Genomic DNA, 18,365 nt, shown 5'->3' with positions numbered 1-18,365 from the left:
CACTTTAGAGAAACACAAGTGAAGTTAGGCAGGTTTCAAGGCATCCGTGCAAGGCCTTGGAACGAGAGTTGTATCCTGCAAGGTAGACGTCTACAATCAACTACAGCATCGGTGTGGGGATGAATTTTTGTCTTAGGACATTGCACTGCATACGCAAGCCTCTCTCACAAGATCAATTCAGTGAATTCTAATCTACTTATTTGTATTTATTTACATATTGCTTTACATACATATATATATATATATATTTTCTATTTTCTATTATAGTATTCTGTTGATCATAAATTTTCAGCAACTAGGATTGATCAGGGGTTATCAATCCTTAATTGAATTAGCACAAGATCGTACAATTAGTGAAGATCATACACGTGTTACACATCAAGACATAGCTCAAAATGAGAAGAGCAGTTAGCTTTATCAGCTGGACATTCACACTAGATTACACGTGTCATTCATCCAACCATTCTGTTAGAAATTAGTTAACAGAAATTAGCATGCTGTTAGTGCATGAGTTAGTATAAATATCCTAATTAGCTACTGTTGCTTTTCAGCCAAGCATTGTAACAAACACTCAGAGAAATATCCAATTATGTTTAGCTCTCTTTCTTCATCTTCCCTGTCACAGTTATTAGGGTTTTGATACACAACTCCATAGCCACTCCTTCATGATTTCTGGTATCTCCATTATCACACCATTATTTCTAACACATAGTTGGATTTTGGGGAGTTTGTGGGAATTGTGGCCCTCCGGTGCTCAAGGAGAAGTGGAGGTATGCATATTTCAGATTTGTAGACACTGCTCAGCTCAAGATAGGCTCTATGTTATGATAACTGTGAGTATGGCCGAGCTCTAGAGAAATTCTTTCTTTTTTTTCATGGACGTTTTTTTTTTTTCTTTTCTTTTCTTGTGATATAAGGCTTGCTTAATTTGATTTCATATGTATATATTCTCTCTCTTTTTTTTTTTAAATGATTATGTGCTAGATCAAGTTTACTACGTGATATAAGGCTTGGTAATATATGATGATTGATGAGGATTCACCAAGTAAGTTGAAATTACCAGAAGCGACCCCATGTTTTTTATTCCTTTCCTTTCGTTCTGGGTCTCCTGTGAAATATTGTGTTAATGACACTATGCAATTTTCTGTCGTGTGATTGAAATTTTTTTTTTTCAGACGTCGTTTTTGTAAGAGCCGTTGTGTGATAGAGACTTAGAAATTAGTTTAGAAAACGTTTAAGATAAAAACTGTTGTGTAACGCTCAAAAAAATTGAGCGGCTAGTTTCCCACCATGTTAGTGGTGCCATACCTCATATAAAACCCAAAATTTTCTCCAACATGTATTGATGAGACGATGAGAAATAATAAAACTGTGGTCTGATAAAATAGTTTGACAAAAAGGAGGGAGATTTCCCACCACCATTTTTCTCCAACTCCCCAAATAGAGAAGTCAAGTTAACATGAGACAAATCCCAAATTTAAAACTTATGCATTCAGACCACATTGTTTTTAATTTCTGTTGTGTGAGTCCTTGTAGGGCTTGTCCAAATTGATATGACCAAACTTGAAACCCTACACTTAGAGAGGAAAAAAATAACAAAACAGATCGACCCAAAACCAAAATCCTCCCTCCTCACTCTCCACAACGCCTCACTCCTCACTCTCGAACAAAAACTTGCAGCCAAAATCAATCTTCACTCGCGCCTCACCTTAAAACCAAAACCAGTCTCTCTTCCTCAAACCTCCAGAAGCCAACAACCCCAATTTTCTCGATACCCTTTTAGCGGAACTGAAGCACTCTCTTTCCCTCGCACTCGTTCACTTCTACCCTCTCGCGGGTCAAGAAAGAACAAGACCCTCATCTCTACTTGGTCTATGTGGATTGCAGCAATATCCCCGGAGTTTGACGGCTTGACGGCTTGAAGCCCTAAATCCAAAACAAGTCGTCCTCCAATGTCCCTTTCAGATCCCCATCACACTCTGCTGAATTCGAAATCCCCAGTTTTCTAGGGTTTCAATTTTCAATCTCAAGAGGAAAATGTTGAAGCGGAAGACGTCACATAAGAAGATGTTCTCCCCCATCATCTCCGGTACGAGCCCCTCAAGGCCATCACCGACCATAATCCAAGCAGTTGTCATCAGGTCTGGGAGCCCAGTCTCTAGTCCAAGGTTATGATTTATATATACTGCTGATCCTCTCCATCAATTCGGTCTGGGTCCTTCAATTGATATTCACTCTGTTTGTTTTAGGTTGACCCAAATTTCAAAAGAAGCGGAGGAGACCACAGTAATTCCCCAAATCACTCAGAAATTCCCAATTCCCATACAATTCCTAGATTCCTGAATCAACCAATCCAATCCAAATGAGACGATCGCTGATCTTCCTTCTCCTATTTGCTCCCTTGATCGGCTATTTCGTCAAGGCTTGTTCAGTCGAGGAGACCTCCCTCGCCAACCCAAATCCGCCGGCGGCGCTTATCAGCTGTTCAGCTCTCTTCTGCCTCCTGCATTGTAACCACCCCTCCTTCATTATCTTCACTTTTCTTTCTTCTTCTTGTTCTGAATTTTTTGAAACTTGGTTGGTGCAATAGGAATGATAGAGCGCTTTTGGTCACATTGGATGGCAAGATATTTTTTGTCAACCCCAAGATGATGGAGATTGAGTGGGCCTTGTCCTCTGGCTCCCGAATTCACTCTTCCTATTAGAGCTTCTCTTATTTCAACAACTGCAGGAGTGATGATGATCACTCTTTCATTGATATTGGAAAAGACTGGACCCTCTATCGTCACAACAACACCAACAAGAAGAAGGTATGCCACGCCAACTCAATCTTTTCATACTGTATTATTAGAACGTTTCTGAAGCCAATGTGGTGGAGAATAGTGGTCAAGGTAGTTTTATGTGCATTGAAAGTATTTAGATGATTAATATTGTGTTTATTGATGTGCATTGTTTATTTTAATATGATTAATGGTAATGCCAGAAACTGTCGTCGAGTATTAGAGAATATGTTGCAAGTACTCCGCTAGTTTCCGAGGAAGGAGGAGTCAAGATCCTCAACTTGCATTTCATTCTTAAAAAGCTTTTGACTTTTGATTTAGGATGGAGAAGTCAAGTACTTTGTTGAGTAATCCTGTTACTTATAGCTTCTAAATTTCACTTCATATGTGGTGCAGTTAAATGTCCTAATAATGGTAGTTGTCTTCAATTAAATGACACCAGCCTATTTGGATTTTTGCAAATTTCGATGGCCCGAGTAGTAGTAGTCATTTGTATGCATTATTGTTTATTTTCATACTCTCAGTGTTTCCATCCTGTAGTCATTTGTATGCATTATTGTCTTGGTCTTTCAAATGAACCGTATTGTTCCTATCATCATCTGTTTGGGAAATGAATATTGTAGAATGTAGACCATGCTGACAAGTGATAACTGAGATGATGAATGTGTAGTAGAGAAGACTGATAGTAAGGATTTTTGTTTAGAATGAATTATTGAGCAAGTGGCATACTGGACTTTATTTAATCTAGTCAAAAGAGCTTAATGACCATTTTTATTGGTCCTTTCGATTGTTAGTGCATTTGTAACATGGGTTAGATTCTCTAGTTCAAGGAAATGTATGACAGGTCTTGAAACACATTTAATATTTACAGTAATCTTTCTGATGTTCTGTGTGCACTTATGGGGGCATTCCATCACAGTCAAACGACAAACAGTGCGGCTATTTTGTGATGAGATATATCATCCATGACACAAACTTGTCATTTGCAGATAAGGTAACTAAAACTTCTTAATTTGGATGTTTGCTGTTATTTTTCAAAATAGTTTTGTTTTAGTTTATCAAATGGCATTTCTTTCATTGTTATTTTCAAACTATTGCAGTGGGCTAGGAGAGCCAACCATGTTTATTGTCAAGTGAAAATCGATGAAGTCCGTAATGAGCTCGCAAGTTATGTGGTGAAGAACATCCTCAAGCTGTAAAGTATGTAGTTGCTCATGCCCTAGAAGCTGTGACGTGAAATAGGCTAGAAATGTGTTTTTCTGCTCCGAAGTGACAATTTAAAGTACATTTCTTCACTTATTTTGCTAGTGGAGTAGTATAGATGTGCTCCATATTTTGGTGTTGGAGTAGTATAGAGGTGCTGAAATTACAGAATGGATGTATGTAATTCTCAACTAACGAAACTGATCAATATGTCAACAACTTTAGAAATCAGTCTTAGGAGTGCAGACCTCTTCGCATCCTAATAAAGGATTGCAATAGAACTTGAATCCTAATTGAAATTGAAGATCTTTGATCACGTTATGATTTATTCAATTTGCCAAACCATCCAAAGTAAAATCGTCACACATAACACAAGATATGTTGACGCAGTAAAACCCTCCAAAGAGGTAAACAACTGCGAGCACTATGCCGGTGAACAATCCACTATATGAATATGAAAGTACATAAAGATCTTACACAACTCATCTACTAGAATCAATCTAGTGGGCAGCGGTGTCTCCTCGTCTTTGCTACTTCCAAATCAGCGACCTTGTTCTCCTTTGTCAATCTTAAGATGGCACAACTCTCACCTCGGTTGTCAATCACCTCAAGGCACAAATCATGCATGAACTACCAACACACATGAAGCATAAAACCAGAAAACTTTTTTGATAGAAAAAGTTTGAGATTTGATAATCCTTCAAGAGCTAAACAAGGAACAGCTCATGAAGAATTCTCAACAACAATTTTGGCTCAATACTTTCTGAGGATGAAAGATCAGAAAGCTCTTTATAAACGTAGCAGTAATATCTTTTCTGTTCTAGTGCACAAGCCCTAACAACGTGAAAAACACACACACACACACACACACATATATATATATATAAGATATGAATGAACTAGGGTCTCCTAGGGTTTCAACTATGGAAAGGCTTTTCAAAAGAGGTTTTTATCCATGGATTAAAATCAGACGTTTGAAAGGAAAAGCCCATAAACCAAATGAAGAAAGTTTGAATGCTTTGGATAAAACGTTCCGAAAATTCTCATATCAGTACATTAGGATTGAAAAGATTTTCGCATCCTATAATAGGATTCAAAGGCAAGTTCAGTCCTAACCACTTTATAAGCATGCACATGTATGCAAGACATACCTGATTGATGAGAGTGGTACATGAAGCTTGAAGCATTCCATTCTTTCAAGGATCCAAGAGTAGAAAGCTATTACAAGAAACATGACTCTTGGTTGTTGCGCTTAGGAAATGCCAATCAAAATAAACATTGCACTAACATGTGCTCATTTTTTGCAATATTGTCTAATCAATTTCGATACAATTATGTGGATTATAACAATATTAGATATATATTGGTGATTTTTGATTTCATTATTGTCCAAAGTGTTACACCACAATGCATGCAGTTCGTCATGTCGTGTGAAAGCAAACATATCTTTAATTTTCTGTTGTACGTACACAATGTTCACAACAACCATACAATAAAAACTGTCGTCTGAGAATAATACAGATCACAGATGCTATAATGTTTAGTTGTGTGAATAACAGTCACACAACGGTTATAAAAAGAAAAACGACTTTTGAATCACAATCACACAACAGGTTCTTAAGTTGCCCGTTGTCTGAGTAACGTTCACACAACAGTTAATGATGTCGACATGATATTGACAGCCTGTCGACATGGATGTCGAGTTCATCAGACGACAGTTCTCTAAATCATGTTTCATCAGAAGGCAGCGAGATATACGACAGTCAGCTCCGTATCAGACGACAGCTAAAAACTGTCGTCTTATTCAATTTTTGTACTAATGAAAAGTGAGTGGGGCACATGATCCATTGGGTCTCCATGTGGCTCCGCCCCTGCCCGTAAAGATATAGAACATCATATACATTACATTTTCATTAAGATAAATATGACGAAGTTCATCAAAAATTTGAAGTTGTGGAATTATACATGTATGTGTATATACATCCAACTCAGAGTCTCAGACTCTATCTGAAAGTAATAGACCAAAATTTGAATTGTAGGACAAACTAATTAATAGTTTGATTAAGGGAAAATTTCACAAACAGTACACCAAGTAAATGCCACTAATAATTCTTATACATAAAGTTCCAAACCAAACATTTTGGTACACGAAATTTGAAACCCGACCCACTATCAATACACGACTTCAATTTTTGACACCAAAATGTCCATTATGCCCTCAGTTTTTTTTTTTAATAATTTTTTTCTGTTATTTTTTTTCCTTTGTTTTTATCTCTTTCTTCTTCCTTCTTCCGGCTCCACGAAACCCACCACTGTTTTCATGTGAGAAGAAGCCCGAGTGCACCCACCTCTGTTAACTTCTCAGCCACCATAATAAGATAACACAGGTGCACACGCACTCTGAAAAAAGAACAAGATGTGATAAAATTTTAAGATCAAAAGAAAGAGCAGATAAGAAAGATCCAAACTTTGAACAAGATATGCAACAATTCAAAGTTGTACCACAAGAATCACAATCAAATTCAAAAACCCAGCTACTAAATTTAGAGCAGAACCTGCTCTCGGTGGAGGAATGGGTGTTCAATTGGAGGGCAAGGGCGGCGTTGGAAGCGAAGGAGTGAGCGTGGAGGTGAGGAGGGCGGCGTTGGAAGTGAGGGAGTGAGCCTGGAAGAAGGAAGAAGAAAGAGATAAAAACGAAGGAAAAAAAATAACAGAGAAAAAAATTATTAAAAAAAAAAAAAGAACTGAGGGCATAATGGACATTTTAGTGTCAAAAATTGACGTCGTGTACTGATAGTGGGTCGAGTTTCAGATTTCGTGTACCGAAATGTTTGGTTTGGAACTTTATGTATAAGAATTATTAGTGGCATTTACTTGGTGTACTGTTTGCGAAATTTTCCCTTTGATTAATCTTACTTATCAAACTATGGCACAAAAAAGAAGCTTTAGCAAAAAAAAAAAAAAGCTTTTGCAGATCCGCTCAAATATAAGCACACATCACTTAGGTCATCATCTCCAATCGTGGTGGTCTAAAATAGATCATGATCTAAATTTTTAGACTTTCTAAAAGTAATTTCCCTACAAATAGTAAAATCTATAAATTGTTCGACTCCAACCGTTCAAGGCTAAATTATAATTTTCCCAACAAAAATTGCACATGCTGGATGATACGGCTAAAAGATGCATAACTTAAACATTGAAATCAAATATCATCGTTGGTAATATAGTGATCAAGCAAGAGTCATTACCCGCTGAAGATTGTTCCTAAACTGCTAATCAAATGTCACAAACTACTCTAAACTATGCTACTGAACAGTTAACAAAAATAAATAAATTAACTAACCTAGACTCGATGGAATTTTCTGAAAATTTTACAGGACACTAAAGATACATTGATTAATACGTATACAAAATTTCAAAACAATCGGTGTTGATTTGATATAGAAATAATTCACGCAACACTGAACACACAAAGTTAACAAAGTAGAAACAAATTCTATAACTTTAAAACTATTGAAAAAAACAAAGCTAAGGACTCGTTCTCCACCATCAAACACACTCAATCATATCAAAGCTCAGTTATGAAATCCTAATTCTCAATTGAATTTACCTGAAGTTAACTCACAAGCTCGAGTTAACCCATTACCCTTTCTTAGTTCCTCGTTAAGTGAATACAAGTTCACGACTTAATCTATTTCCGATTATGCAACCTAGACACAAGCTCATTAAGTTTAACATATCAAAATCATTAAGCAAGAAAATGGTTTTGATAAATCTGGGGTTATGAGTACGTTGGTAGTCTTGCTAAACCTAGGGTTTGAGTCACATGTAATTCAAGAAAACATTTTGCTACTCAATTGGAATGAACACACATCATATACGAATCTAGTGTTACTCCTAGCATTAGAACCCTAACCTATTCATTTAGTTGCGTACCTAAACAAAGAAGCAAAGATTCGTCTTGTAGACACGGTGAAACAAACAGTTAATTGATAATATAGAAAACTAAAAATGAATTGTCATCAATATGAATTGAACATGTTTGGGGCTTTGGAATCGTCGCTACAAAAGTATTTAGCTAGACATAGTTATGAAGAAAACAAAAACTAGAAGAAAGGAAGAGGAAGAAATGATGGCTAGATGATGATAGAAGACGTCGTTCTTTTCTTTCTCTTGTGCGGCCGAGCATACATCTAGACTGAATGTCTCTCCTTTATTGCTTACGTTAGGAGATGTTTCCTTTTAGGATTCAAATAGCTCCTCCTCTAAGACTTCTAATAATTTCCACCCATTAAAATATGCCATTGATCTTTAATAAATAGAGATATTCAGTTAATACTCATCCTTGGGCTTTAAAAGGAATTCGGGCCTCAAATCATGGATTTCCGTCAAAGTGTTAGATTCTCGGACTGGCTGACCTTGCTGTACTCAATTGGGCATAACTTCTTGTAGAAAAATTATATGAATAAAATTTAAATTTCTGGAAACTAGACATCCAAGGCTTTCCAAACATATAAAGCTTACTATCTGGTTCATTCTGAGCTGCTCTCAGTTTCATGTCGAAGTTGACTAATCTACACAGACAGATTTACTGTTTTAGCTTCCTTTCTTCTACTTTGCTCCATAACACCTACAAAACATAAAAATGAAGTAAATGACTCAAATAGATGGAAAACTAACTAAAAAAAACATGTAGAAATCAATATAAAATCATGTACATTTATGAGCTTATCACTTGACCAATCTCCAACCCTTCTTCATCCACACGTGGTCAACAACATGATCTAAATGTCCAGATGGGTTTTGGAAACATAGTCCAAAAGTGCGACTTTAGACCTAAGATTGGAGATTGATGGCTAAACACTTAGTACCATAGTGATGGACTTCCAGTTTTCATCAAGAAGTAGTGGAAATGCTATTAATGCAAACTCTTAATTAGTAGAGGACATGACCTTTCAAGATGCAAATGGCTTAAAGTTCTCGAGTGGAGCACTTACATTCTTCTAGCGTATACAGGGAATACAAACGAAATACACAAAGAAACAGAATGCACATTCTTTAGTGGAGGTCTTCTTATGGACGTGTAATGTGATTCATGAGGAAGAATAGAAGAACCATAATTTTGAGTAGAGCTCCAGGAAATAAAGGCAGACAACAGAAGACTTGAGCAAGCCTAGCTGCCGAAATCTCAATAGCAGGAAGAAACACATCTGAGCTTTCGCCTAAATATCACAATTACCTATAAACCAATGTTTGTGTGTATGTATATGTACAACCTACTGAGTAATGTAATTGCATTCCTGTAATAAGAACCATGGCAAAGAAGCCTAAGCAGCCATTATGTCATCCTCTTCATCTTCTTTATCTCTATCGTCATTTCTACAAACCCTGCCTGCAAAAAAATTGAGAGAGACTCCCTTTGGTCCTCCTTTTGTACACTCTCTTCTTTAAATTAGTCTTCTGATGACTGCTGTGACTGGGAGGGCATTACTTGCAATATGGCTGGTCATGTCACTCATTTGTTGTTGCCCTTCAAAGGGCTTAAAGGAGGTATTCTTCCCACATCATCACTTGAAAATCTCACGCATCTCACCCACCTCAATCTCTCCCACAACTTACTTTATGGTTCACTTGAGAACACTGGATTGTTATTGTCTTTGAATTGTCTTGAGATCCTAGATTTCAGCTATAACCATCTTTCTGGACAGCTGCCATTTTTACTACCATCTAGTAATATGTGGACACTGGATTTGTCCAACAACCATTTCGATGGTGCAATTCCATCTTCATTTTTCCAACAAGCATGGAATTTGACTAGTTTCAATGTCAGGAAAAATGACTTCTCAGGTTCTATCCCATCATCAGTTTGTCTCCATTCTTCTGCATTCACTAGGGTATTAGATTTTTCCTTAAATCATTTCAATGGTAGTAATATTCATGGATTAGGGAAATGCACCAAACTCCAGGTTTTTCGTGCTGGTCACAATAACCTCTCAAGATTACTTCCTGATGATATCTATAGTGCTACCAAACTTGAAGAAATTGCATTACCTCTCAATTCACTATATGGAGCCATTAGTGAAAGAATTGCCAACCTCAAGAACCTCAAAATCCTAGACCTCAACTCTAATGGATTGAGCGGCATGCTCCCTACAAGTATTGCTAAGCTTTCTAAATTGAAACTGACAGGACCCGACCCAGGAATCACCCCAATTACCTGGATACGAGCCTGCGGGGCCCACATTAAGCGAAATCCTACCGAAAATTCGGCAGAACCTCCCCTAAATATGGGCTACCCAAAAATTTCACAAACCTGGATATGATTACAACATTAACTTCTACTCAACCTACAATATCATATTTACAATCCAAGCACATATATTACATCCGGAAAGTTCAAAGCCCAATACAACATCCGTAAGCAACCACAATCCGAACAACAACATCCATCAAAATCAAAAGAAAAGGCTTATCAGAGCAACACTAAAACTAAGCCGATATCATACAAGGTAGGTTAAGTAATAACCTACGGACAAAAACGGAAGCGCTGATTCCCAAAGTCCTTGAGCCTGGACGCAATCTCGGCTAATCTGAAATCTGGGCATTTGAAAACGAAGGGCCCAGGGGAAAACATATAAAATCCATTAGAGTGAGTGGACAAAACCGAAACTAGAATCAAAACAATTTATGGTATGCTTCCCCATTTCTCTTTTTAACAAAACCATCATGCAGCGAGTCTTTTTTTTTCCAAGAAACTCATTTGATTACTAGGAAGGACTGCTTCCTAGGCATCTCATGCCATCAGGGAGGGACTGCCACCCGATGACGCATCGGAAGGGACTGCCAACCGGAGTAGGAGGCGGTGATTAGTTGGGACTGCCAACTAGCCACAGGTAGTAGAAGGGACTGCCGACTAACTACCTCAAGTCATCTGGAAGGGACTGCCGACCAGATGACGCATCGGGTGGGACTGCCACCCGAGCTGTAGTCTGGAAGGGACTGCCAACCAGACTATTACCTAGAAGGGTCTGCCAACTAGGTAAGATACGCATGCGCCAAACTGGCCTCCTTGTCAACTGTTTCCTTTTTAATCCTTTTCTTTCCATAAAATCACATTTCAAAACTTAATACCATGCTGCATGCATTATTTTAACAAAATAAAAGTCCACTCACAAGTGAATCCCGCAGCTAACCCTGCTGCCTGTCTGTGTCCTCCTCGCTCGAGGGCTCAGTACGTCCTGTCACAATAAAATAGGATATAATTAACCATATAATGAGATACTCTCAAAAACAACTCATTCCCCTCGGAATAAGCATCCGTTATTCACAAATGGTTATAAAACGCCCATCCATTAATTTGAGATTAAATTCTATCATTTCTTTACAATCTCAATGCCCTCTAACTCAAACTACTCAACCGATTTTTAATTCGATTCTCAATCGATCAAGGACTTCACTTAATTTAAATCTTCACAAGAACCTTTCGATAACTAAACAAATTTTTAATTCACTTCCTTCATCAAAAATTACCACCAAATTATAATATAAATCCTTTCCAAAAATTTCCAAATTCATTCTTAACCTTCCTTATTTCCACTCACATTCCCATCTCTCAATTTCAACTCCTCTCTAAATTCTCTTTTCCAAAACACAATCTCCACTCCAAACTCCTCCGCAAAATAGAACAATTCCACATTCTTTCTTAATTTTTCTCTCCTTTGCAAAATCACAATTTCAACTCTAACAATCTCAAATTCTCTCTACTTCCTAACAAATAATTCATAATAGCCCTTTACCAAGAGTTTTCACCCAACACTACAAACATGACAAATCCATCAACCATGTTCAACATCACAACCAAAGAAAACTCAATATCAAACAAACTTCAAGTTTAACACAAACTCAAAGATTAAATTCAATTCCAATCAACCTATTTATTCCAAAATCAACTTCATAACCCACACAACTATCTCTAAACCTGCAGCAGCCACCAAAAACAAGCAAAAATATCCAGAAAAATCAAACAAGAACCCAAGAATTCGAGAGTTACTGTTTACGGTACTGTTCACAGTCTCAAACACCTTCAAATCTTCCTCCACAGCCCAAAACAAGCTGCAACAAGGTTAGGAACTCATTCAGCAACTCACCAACAACCAAAACCCAAAGAAATTTGACCGGAAATCGCCGGAAAACTGAGATCAAAGCAAAAATCCATTTTTTTCCATTTCTGCAATTTTCCTCATATCTCCAAAACCAAAGCTACCCAAGGTGAAATACTTACATTAGATGCAAGAGGAGGAAGAGAAGATCCTCTAATGGCCGGTGGTGCGGCCGGTGGCGGTGGTTTCACCGGAAAAAGTGGCTCTGGTTTGCAGAAAGAGAAAGAAAAGAAAGAAGAGAAAAGAAAGAAGGAAGAAAGGAAGGGGGGGGGGGGGGGCTGGAATCGGGAAACCGATTTCTCTCTCTTCCTTTTCTGTTTTTATTCCCTCTTTTCTACAATAATAACTCATCTAAAAAAAAATAACCATGCTATGAATAGTACTTTCTATTTTTGATCATAACTTTTCCGTAAAAACTCCGATTTAAACAAACTTCGTGTCCACGAACTCGATTTTGCGTATTCTAAGACAATCTCAAATAAATTTCCTAATTTACCGGACTAAAGAAAAAGTCACTCCTCGGTCAACCACGGTAAAAAGTAATTAATAGGTACGGGGCATTACAATCTCCCCTCCTTATAAAATTTCGTCCTCGAAATTGTACCTGTCAAGGAAAAAGATGTGGATACTGTTGCCTCATTTGATCCTCTGGTTCCCAAGTAGCTTCTTCAATCAGGTGATTCCTCCATAATACCTTAACCAAAGGTATAACCTTACTTCGGAGTACTTGCTCTCGACGATCAAGGATCTGCACTGGTTCTTCTTCATAGGTTAAATCTTCTGTAAGTGTAATGGGTTGAGCTGGTAACACATGTGAAGGATCAGTGATGTACTTGCGAAGCATGGAGACGTGGAATACATCATGTACTTGAGATAGTTGTGGAGGTAAAGCCAAGCGGTAAGCGACAAGACCAATTCGTTCCACAATCTCATAGGGACCCATATACCTTGGACTTAGTTTCCCTCGTTTACCAAACCTTACCACACCCTTCCAAGGAGATAACTTCAGAAATACCCAATCACCAACTTGAAATTCAAGATGCTTCCTATGTTTATCTGCGTAGCTCTTCTGTCTGCTTTGGGCCGTCTTAAGTCTCTCTCTGATCACCTTAACTTTATCTGTTGTGATTTCAATAATCTCAGGACCAATAAGTTGTCTTTCTCCCACTTCATCCCAACACAAGGGGGTCCTACACTGTTTCCCATACAAAGCTTCGTAGGGGGCCATACCAATACTCGAATGGTAACTGTTGTTATATGCAAACTCCATCAAAGCTAAGTGCTTATCCCAACTTCCTTTAAATTGTAGAGAACAAGCCCTCAACATGTCTTCCAAAGTCTGTATAGTCCGCTCAGATTGTCCATCAGTTTGAGGATGGAAAGCAGTGCTAAATTGTAATTTTGTTCCCAAACATTTGTGAACCTTCCTCCAAAACTTCGATGTGAATCGGGCATCGCGATCAGAAACAATGGACTCGGGAACACCATGAAGCTTTACAATTTCGTCCACATACAACTTTGCCAGTTTATCCAAACTAAAGGTTTCTTTAACCGCCAGAAAATGAGCTGATTTGGTGAGTCGATCTACAATCACCCAAATACCATCATTACCATCCTGCGTACGAGGTAACTTGTAAATAAAATCCATGGTGAGATGATCCCATTTCCATTCCGGAATTGGCAAAGGTTGCAACAACCCCGACGGTTTTTGCCTTTCCGCTTTCACTTGCTGGCACACTAGACATTTACTCACAAAAGCTGCAATTTCTCTTTTCATGTTTGGCCACCAATAGTACTCTTTAAGAGTCCGATACATTTTTGTACCACCAGGATGCAGGGCATACGCAGAGTTATGAGCTTCATCAAGTATTTCTCGTTTAAGTGGTTCGACGTTAGGAACACAAAATCTCTTCCCAAACATCAATGTCCCATCTCTTCGAATAGAAAACTCAAGTTGCCAACCACCACGAACACCTTCTTTAATCCCTTCAATTCTTGGATCAAGAGGCTGGTTTTCCCGTATTTTATCAATGAATACTGGTCTCACATGAAAACTAGCCACCAGAGTACCAACCTCATCAACCAATAACTCAACCCCCGTAGACCTCAACTCTGACAATAGGGGTACTCGAGTGGCCCTTAAATATGACAAAGTCACAGATGGGTTCCTACTAAGTGCATCCGCCACCACATTTGCTTTACCGGGGTGGTACTCAATGGTACAATCATAATCTTCAATCAACTCCATCCATCTTCGTTGTCTTAAATTCAAATTCGGTTGTGTAAACACATACTTGAGGCTTTTATGGTCAGTGAAGATCTGACATCTGGCTCCATACAGATAATGCCTCCACAACTTAAGAGCAAGTACAATAGCTGCCAACTCTAAGTCATGTGTGGGATAATTCAACTCATGTGGCTTCAATTGTCTAGAAGCATAAGCAATCACATTACCATGTTGCATTAGAACACAGCCTAAGCCTTGTCTAGAGGCATCACTGTAAATCACATACTCCCCACTATCATCAGGCAAGGATAGAATTGGAGCACTAGTCAGCCGACTCTTAAGTTCTTGAAAGCTCTGCTCACAATTCTCAGACCAAACAAATCTGACACCTTTTCTCGTTAACTTAGTAAGAGGAGCGGCAATTCTAGAAAAGTTTTGCACAAAACGTCGATAGTAACCAGCAAGATCCAAGAAACTACGAATTTCCGTCACATTGGTAGGTCTTTCCCAATTCAACACGGCTTCTATCTTTTGGGGATCCACACTAACACCACCAGCTGTAATGACGTGACCCAAGAATGTCACTTGGTCAAGCCAAAACTCACACTTACTGAATTTAGCATACAATTGGTGTAGCCGTAGAGTCTCCAACACAATATTCAAGTGCTTAACATGTAACTCCTCACTCTTAGAATAAACCAATATGTCGTCAATGAACACAATCACAAAGCGGTCAAGATACGGGCGAAACACCCTGTTCATGAGATCCATGAAAGCAGCGGGTGCATTAGTCAACCCAAAAGGCATAACAAGGAACTCATAATGACCATAACGTGATCGAAAAGCAGTTTTGGCTACATCCTCCTCTTTAATCCTTAACTGATGATAACCAGATCTCAAATCAATCTTTGAGAAAACTTTAGCACCCCTCAACTGGTCAAACAAATCATCAATGCGGGGCAAGGGATATTTATTCCTTATAGTCACCCTGTTTAGTTTCCGGTAATCAATACAAAGCCTCAAAGTACCATCTTTCTTCTTCACAAACAACACAGGTGCGCCCCAGGGAGATACACTAGGTCGTATAAATCCCTTATCCGTTAACTCCTGCAACTGTACATACAACTCCTTCAGTTCCGCCGGTGCCATTCTATAAGGTGCTTTAGAGATGGGTGTTGTACCTGGAAGTAAATCAATGGTAAAGTCTATCTCTCGCACCGGGGGCAATCCAGGCAATTCTTCTGGAAATACATCTGGATAGTCACCAACAACAGGAATTTGGCTAAGATCCATAACTTCGGTATTTGAATTCACCACATGTGCCAAATAAGCTTGGCAACCCTTACTCAACATCTTCTTAGCAGTTAAAGCTGAGATCATGCAAGATGGGAGAACCTCCCGTTCACCATAAAAGGTGACAACTGGCTTACCCGGACTCCGAAATAATACAGTACTACAAAAGCAATCCACTAAGGCATGATGCATCCGTAGGAAATCCATCCCAAGGATTACATCAAACTCCACCAACTCAAATGGAATCAAGTCCGCCTCTAAGCAAACTCCTTCTACAAACACTCCACAAAAACGATGTACCCATTCAATTCTATGTCTTTCCCCCGATGGTAGAACAACATGCCACTCTCCGAGTAGGAGAGATGGGGGCACATTAGCAAAGAAAGAAAACCTCTTAGACATAAAGGAGTGAGAGGCTCCAGGATCAATCAAAATGAAAGCTGGTTGACCAAAAACAATTAACATACCCATAATGACGTTCGGTGCAGTGCGACCCTCCTGCTGGGTCATAGCATGAAGACGGGCCTGGGTCACTGGACGCCCTCTCTGTCCACGACCCGGCTGTGTGCTGCTCCTGCCTGACAAACTGCCCTGAGAACCCGAACTAGTAGCACCCACAGAGGTCTGACCCATACTCTGACCAGTAGTAGTGAAGGCTCCCTGAGTCAACTGAGGGCATTCTCTCCTGTAGTGACCCCACTGGCCACACTGGTAACAAGTCCCCACACCTGCCTGACACGGGCCTGCATGGTGTCTACCACAAGTAGCACACTGGGGATAGTCTCTCGGAATCGCCTGTCTACCAAAGCCTCCACTGGAACTAGCAGTGCCACCCCTGGACTGTCTCCTACCGGTCTGCCCAGGCCTCCTGAAGCGTCCCCTGAAACGCTGACGAGAGCTAGAATCTGAACTGCTCGGTCTACTGCCTGATGACGATGCAGAACCCGAACTAGAGGCAATTCTCTTAGATGGCCCCTGACTGGGACCGCCAATCTCCAAAGGTCGGGAACCGTCCAGATATCTAGCCTCACACCTCATGGCAGCCTCCACAGCTAACTTAAAAGTCGGATAATCATGAGGCGCCAACCAATCCCGATATACAGGTAGAAGGCCATTGATAAACTGATCAACCTTCAACTTTTCTGTCGCCACCAACTCAGGGGCAAACCGAGACAAAGCAATGAAACGCTCCTCATACTGTAACACAGTCATCTCCTCAGTCTGCTTCAACTGCATGAACTCAAATCGGAGACGGTGCTGGGATGCCTGATTATAGTACCGATTTGAGAACTCCGTTTTGAACTCTTCCCAAGTCATGGTAGTTGGGTCATAACCCATATTCCTGGTACCCTGCCACCAAAGCCATGCATCCCCATCTAGGAGGTCAATAGCCAAAGGAACCCTCCTAGTAGCTGGACAACCCAAGGACTCAAATACTCTCTCCATGCGGGTAATCCAGTCTCCTGCTACGGACTCCGTAGGAGCACTAGAGAAAGTATACGCCCCATGGCGTCTGGCACGCTCCACAGTATAGTCAGTCCTAGGATTGGGGAGAGCCGCTGCAAAACGCTCAAACAACCGCTCCACGGTCCGTAACAACCCACGAGGAACATGCTCATCATCACCCTCACTAGCGGGTGAATGGTTCCTGCCAGCACGAGATCTGCGTCCGGGTCTCATTCCACCTGAAATTCCCATAACTGAGTTACACCAAGATATTTATACCAACAACAACTATCTTACATACTTGATTGGTACGTCAGCACCGAAGAGTATATGATGGGGAACCGCTGCAGTCGGGCCATCACTCGGGAGGTACTGAATACTATCAAGCATGTAAGACAACTATAAGAAGATATCGGCCACAGAATCTAATAACCTAGTGCTCTGATACCAACTGACAGGACCCGACCCAGGAATCACCCCAATTACCTGGATACGAGCCTGCGGGGCCCACATTAAGCGAAATCCTACCGAAAATTCGGCAGAACCTCCCCTAAATATGGGCTACCCAAAAATTTCACAAACCTGGATATGATTACAACATTAACTTCTACTCAACCTACAATATCATATTTACAATCCAAGCACATATATTACATCCGGAAAGTTCAAAGCCCAATACAACCTCCGTAAGCAACCACAATCCGAACAACAACATCCATCAAAATCAAAAGAAAAGGCTTATCAGAGCAACACTAAAACTAAGCCGATATCATACAAGGTAGGTTAAGTAATAACCTACGGACAAAAACGGAAGCGCTGATTCCCAAAGTCCTTGAGCCTGGACGCAATCTCGGCTAATCTGAAATCTGGGCATTTGAAAACGAAGGGCCCAGGGGAAAACATATAAAATCCATTAGAGTGAGTGGACAAAACCGAAACTAGAATCAAAACAATTTATGGTATGCTTCCCCATTTCTCTTTTTAACAAAACCATCATGCAGCGAGTCTTTTTTTTTCCAAGAAACTCATTTGATTACTAGGAAGGACTGCTTCCTAGGCATCTCATGCCATCAGGGAGGGACTGCCACCCGATGACGCATCGGAAGGGACTGCCAACCGGAGTAGGAGGCGGTGATTAGTTGGGACTGCCAACTAGCCACAGGTAGTAGAAGGGACTGCCGACTAACTACCTCAAGTCATCTGGAAGGGACTGCCGACCAGATGACGCATCGGGTGGGACTGCCACCCGAGCTGTAG

At 39.9% G+C, this 18,365-nt stretch overlaps 2 protein-coding genes across 4 annotated transcripts; one reads left to right on the top strand and one right to left on the bottom strand.

Moving 5' to 3' along the window:
- Positions 1 to 590: 590 nt before the first annotated feature.
- LOC121053167 lies at positions 591 to 4,134 on the top strand. 3 transcript variants are annotated; one of them, XM_040519778.1, is made up of 3 exons: positions 591 to 770; positions 3,700 to 3,774; positions 3,881 to 4,134. In XM_040519778.1, exons 1-3 carry the CDS (start codon positions 666 to 668, stop codon positions 3,977 to 3,979), a joined length of 279 nt encoding a protein of 92 aa, XP_040375712.1. In that variant the 5' UTR covers positions 591 to 665; the 3' UTR covers positions 3,980 to 4,134. The 3 variants fall into 3 exon arrangements, 2 of the variants coding, with proteins under 2 accessions (XP_040375712.1, XP_040375711.1); XM_040519777.1 differs by having other exon boundaries at positions 591 to 833; XR_005810946.1 differs by lacking the exon at positions 591 to 770 and adding an exon at positions 2,534 to 2,810.
- Positions 4,135 to 15,574: 11,440 nt separating this feature from the next.
- Positions 15,575 to 17,959, bottom strand: LOC121049282. The gene is made up of 3 exons (XM_040505992.1): positions 17,908 to 17,959; positions 16,154 to 17,347; positions 15,575 to 15,651 (listed from the first exon to the last, which is right to left on the bottom strand). Exons 2-3 carry the CDS (start codon positions 17,340 to 17,342, stop codon positions 15,575 to 15,577), a joined length of 1,266 nt encoding a protein of 421 aa, XP_040361926.1. The 5' UTR covers positions 17,343 to 17,347; positions 17,908 to 17,959.
- Between the last annotated feature and the right edge of the window lie 406 nt (positions 17,960 to 18,365).

This window comes from Rosa chinensis, chromosome 5 (assembly GCF_002994745.2).
Source record: "Rosa chinensis cultivar Old Blush chromosome 5, RchiOBHm-V2, whole genome shotgun sequence".
Lineage (NCBI taxonomy): Eukaryota > Viridiplantae > Streptophyta > Magnoliopsida > Rosales > Rosaceae > Rosa > Rosa chinensis.
This window is presented reverse-complemented; position numbering and strand designations above follow the sequence as displayed.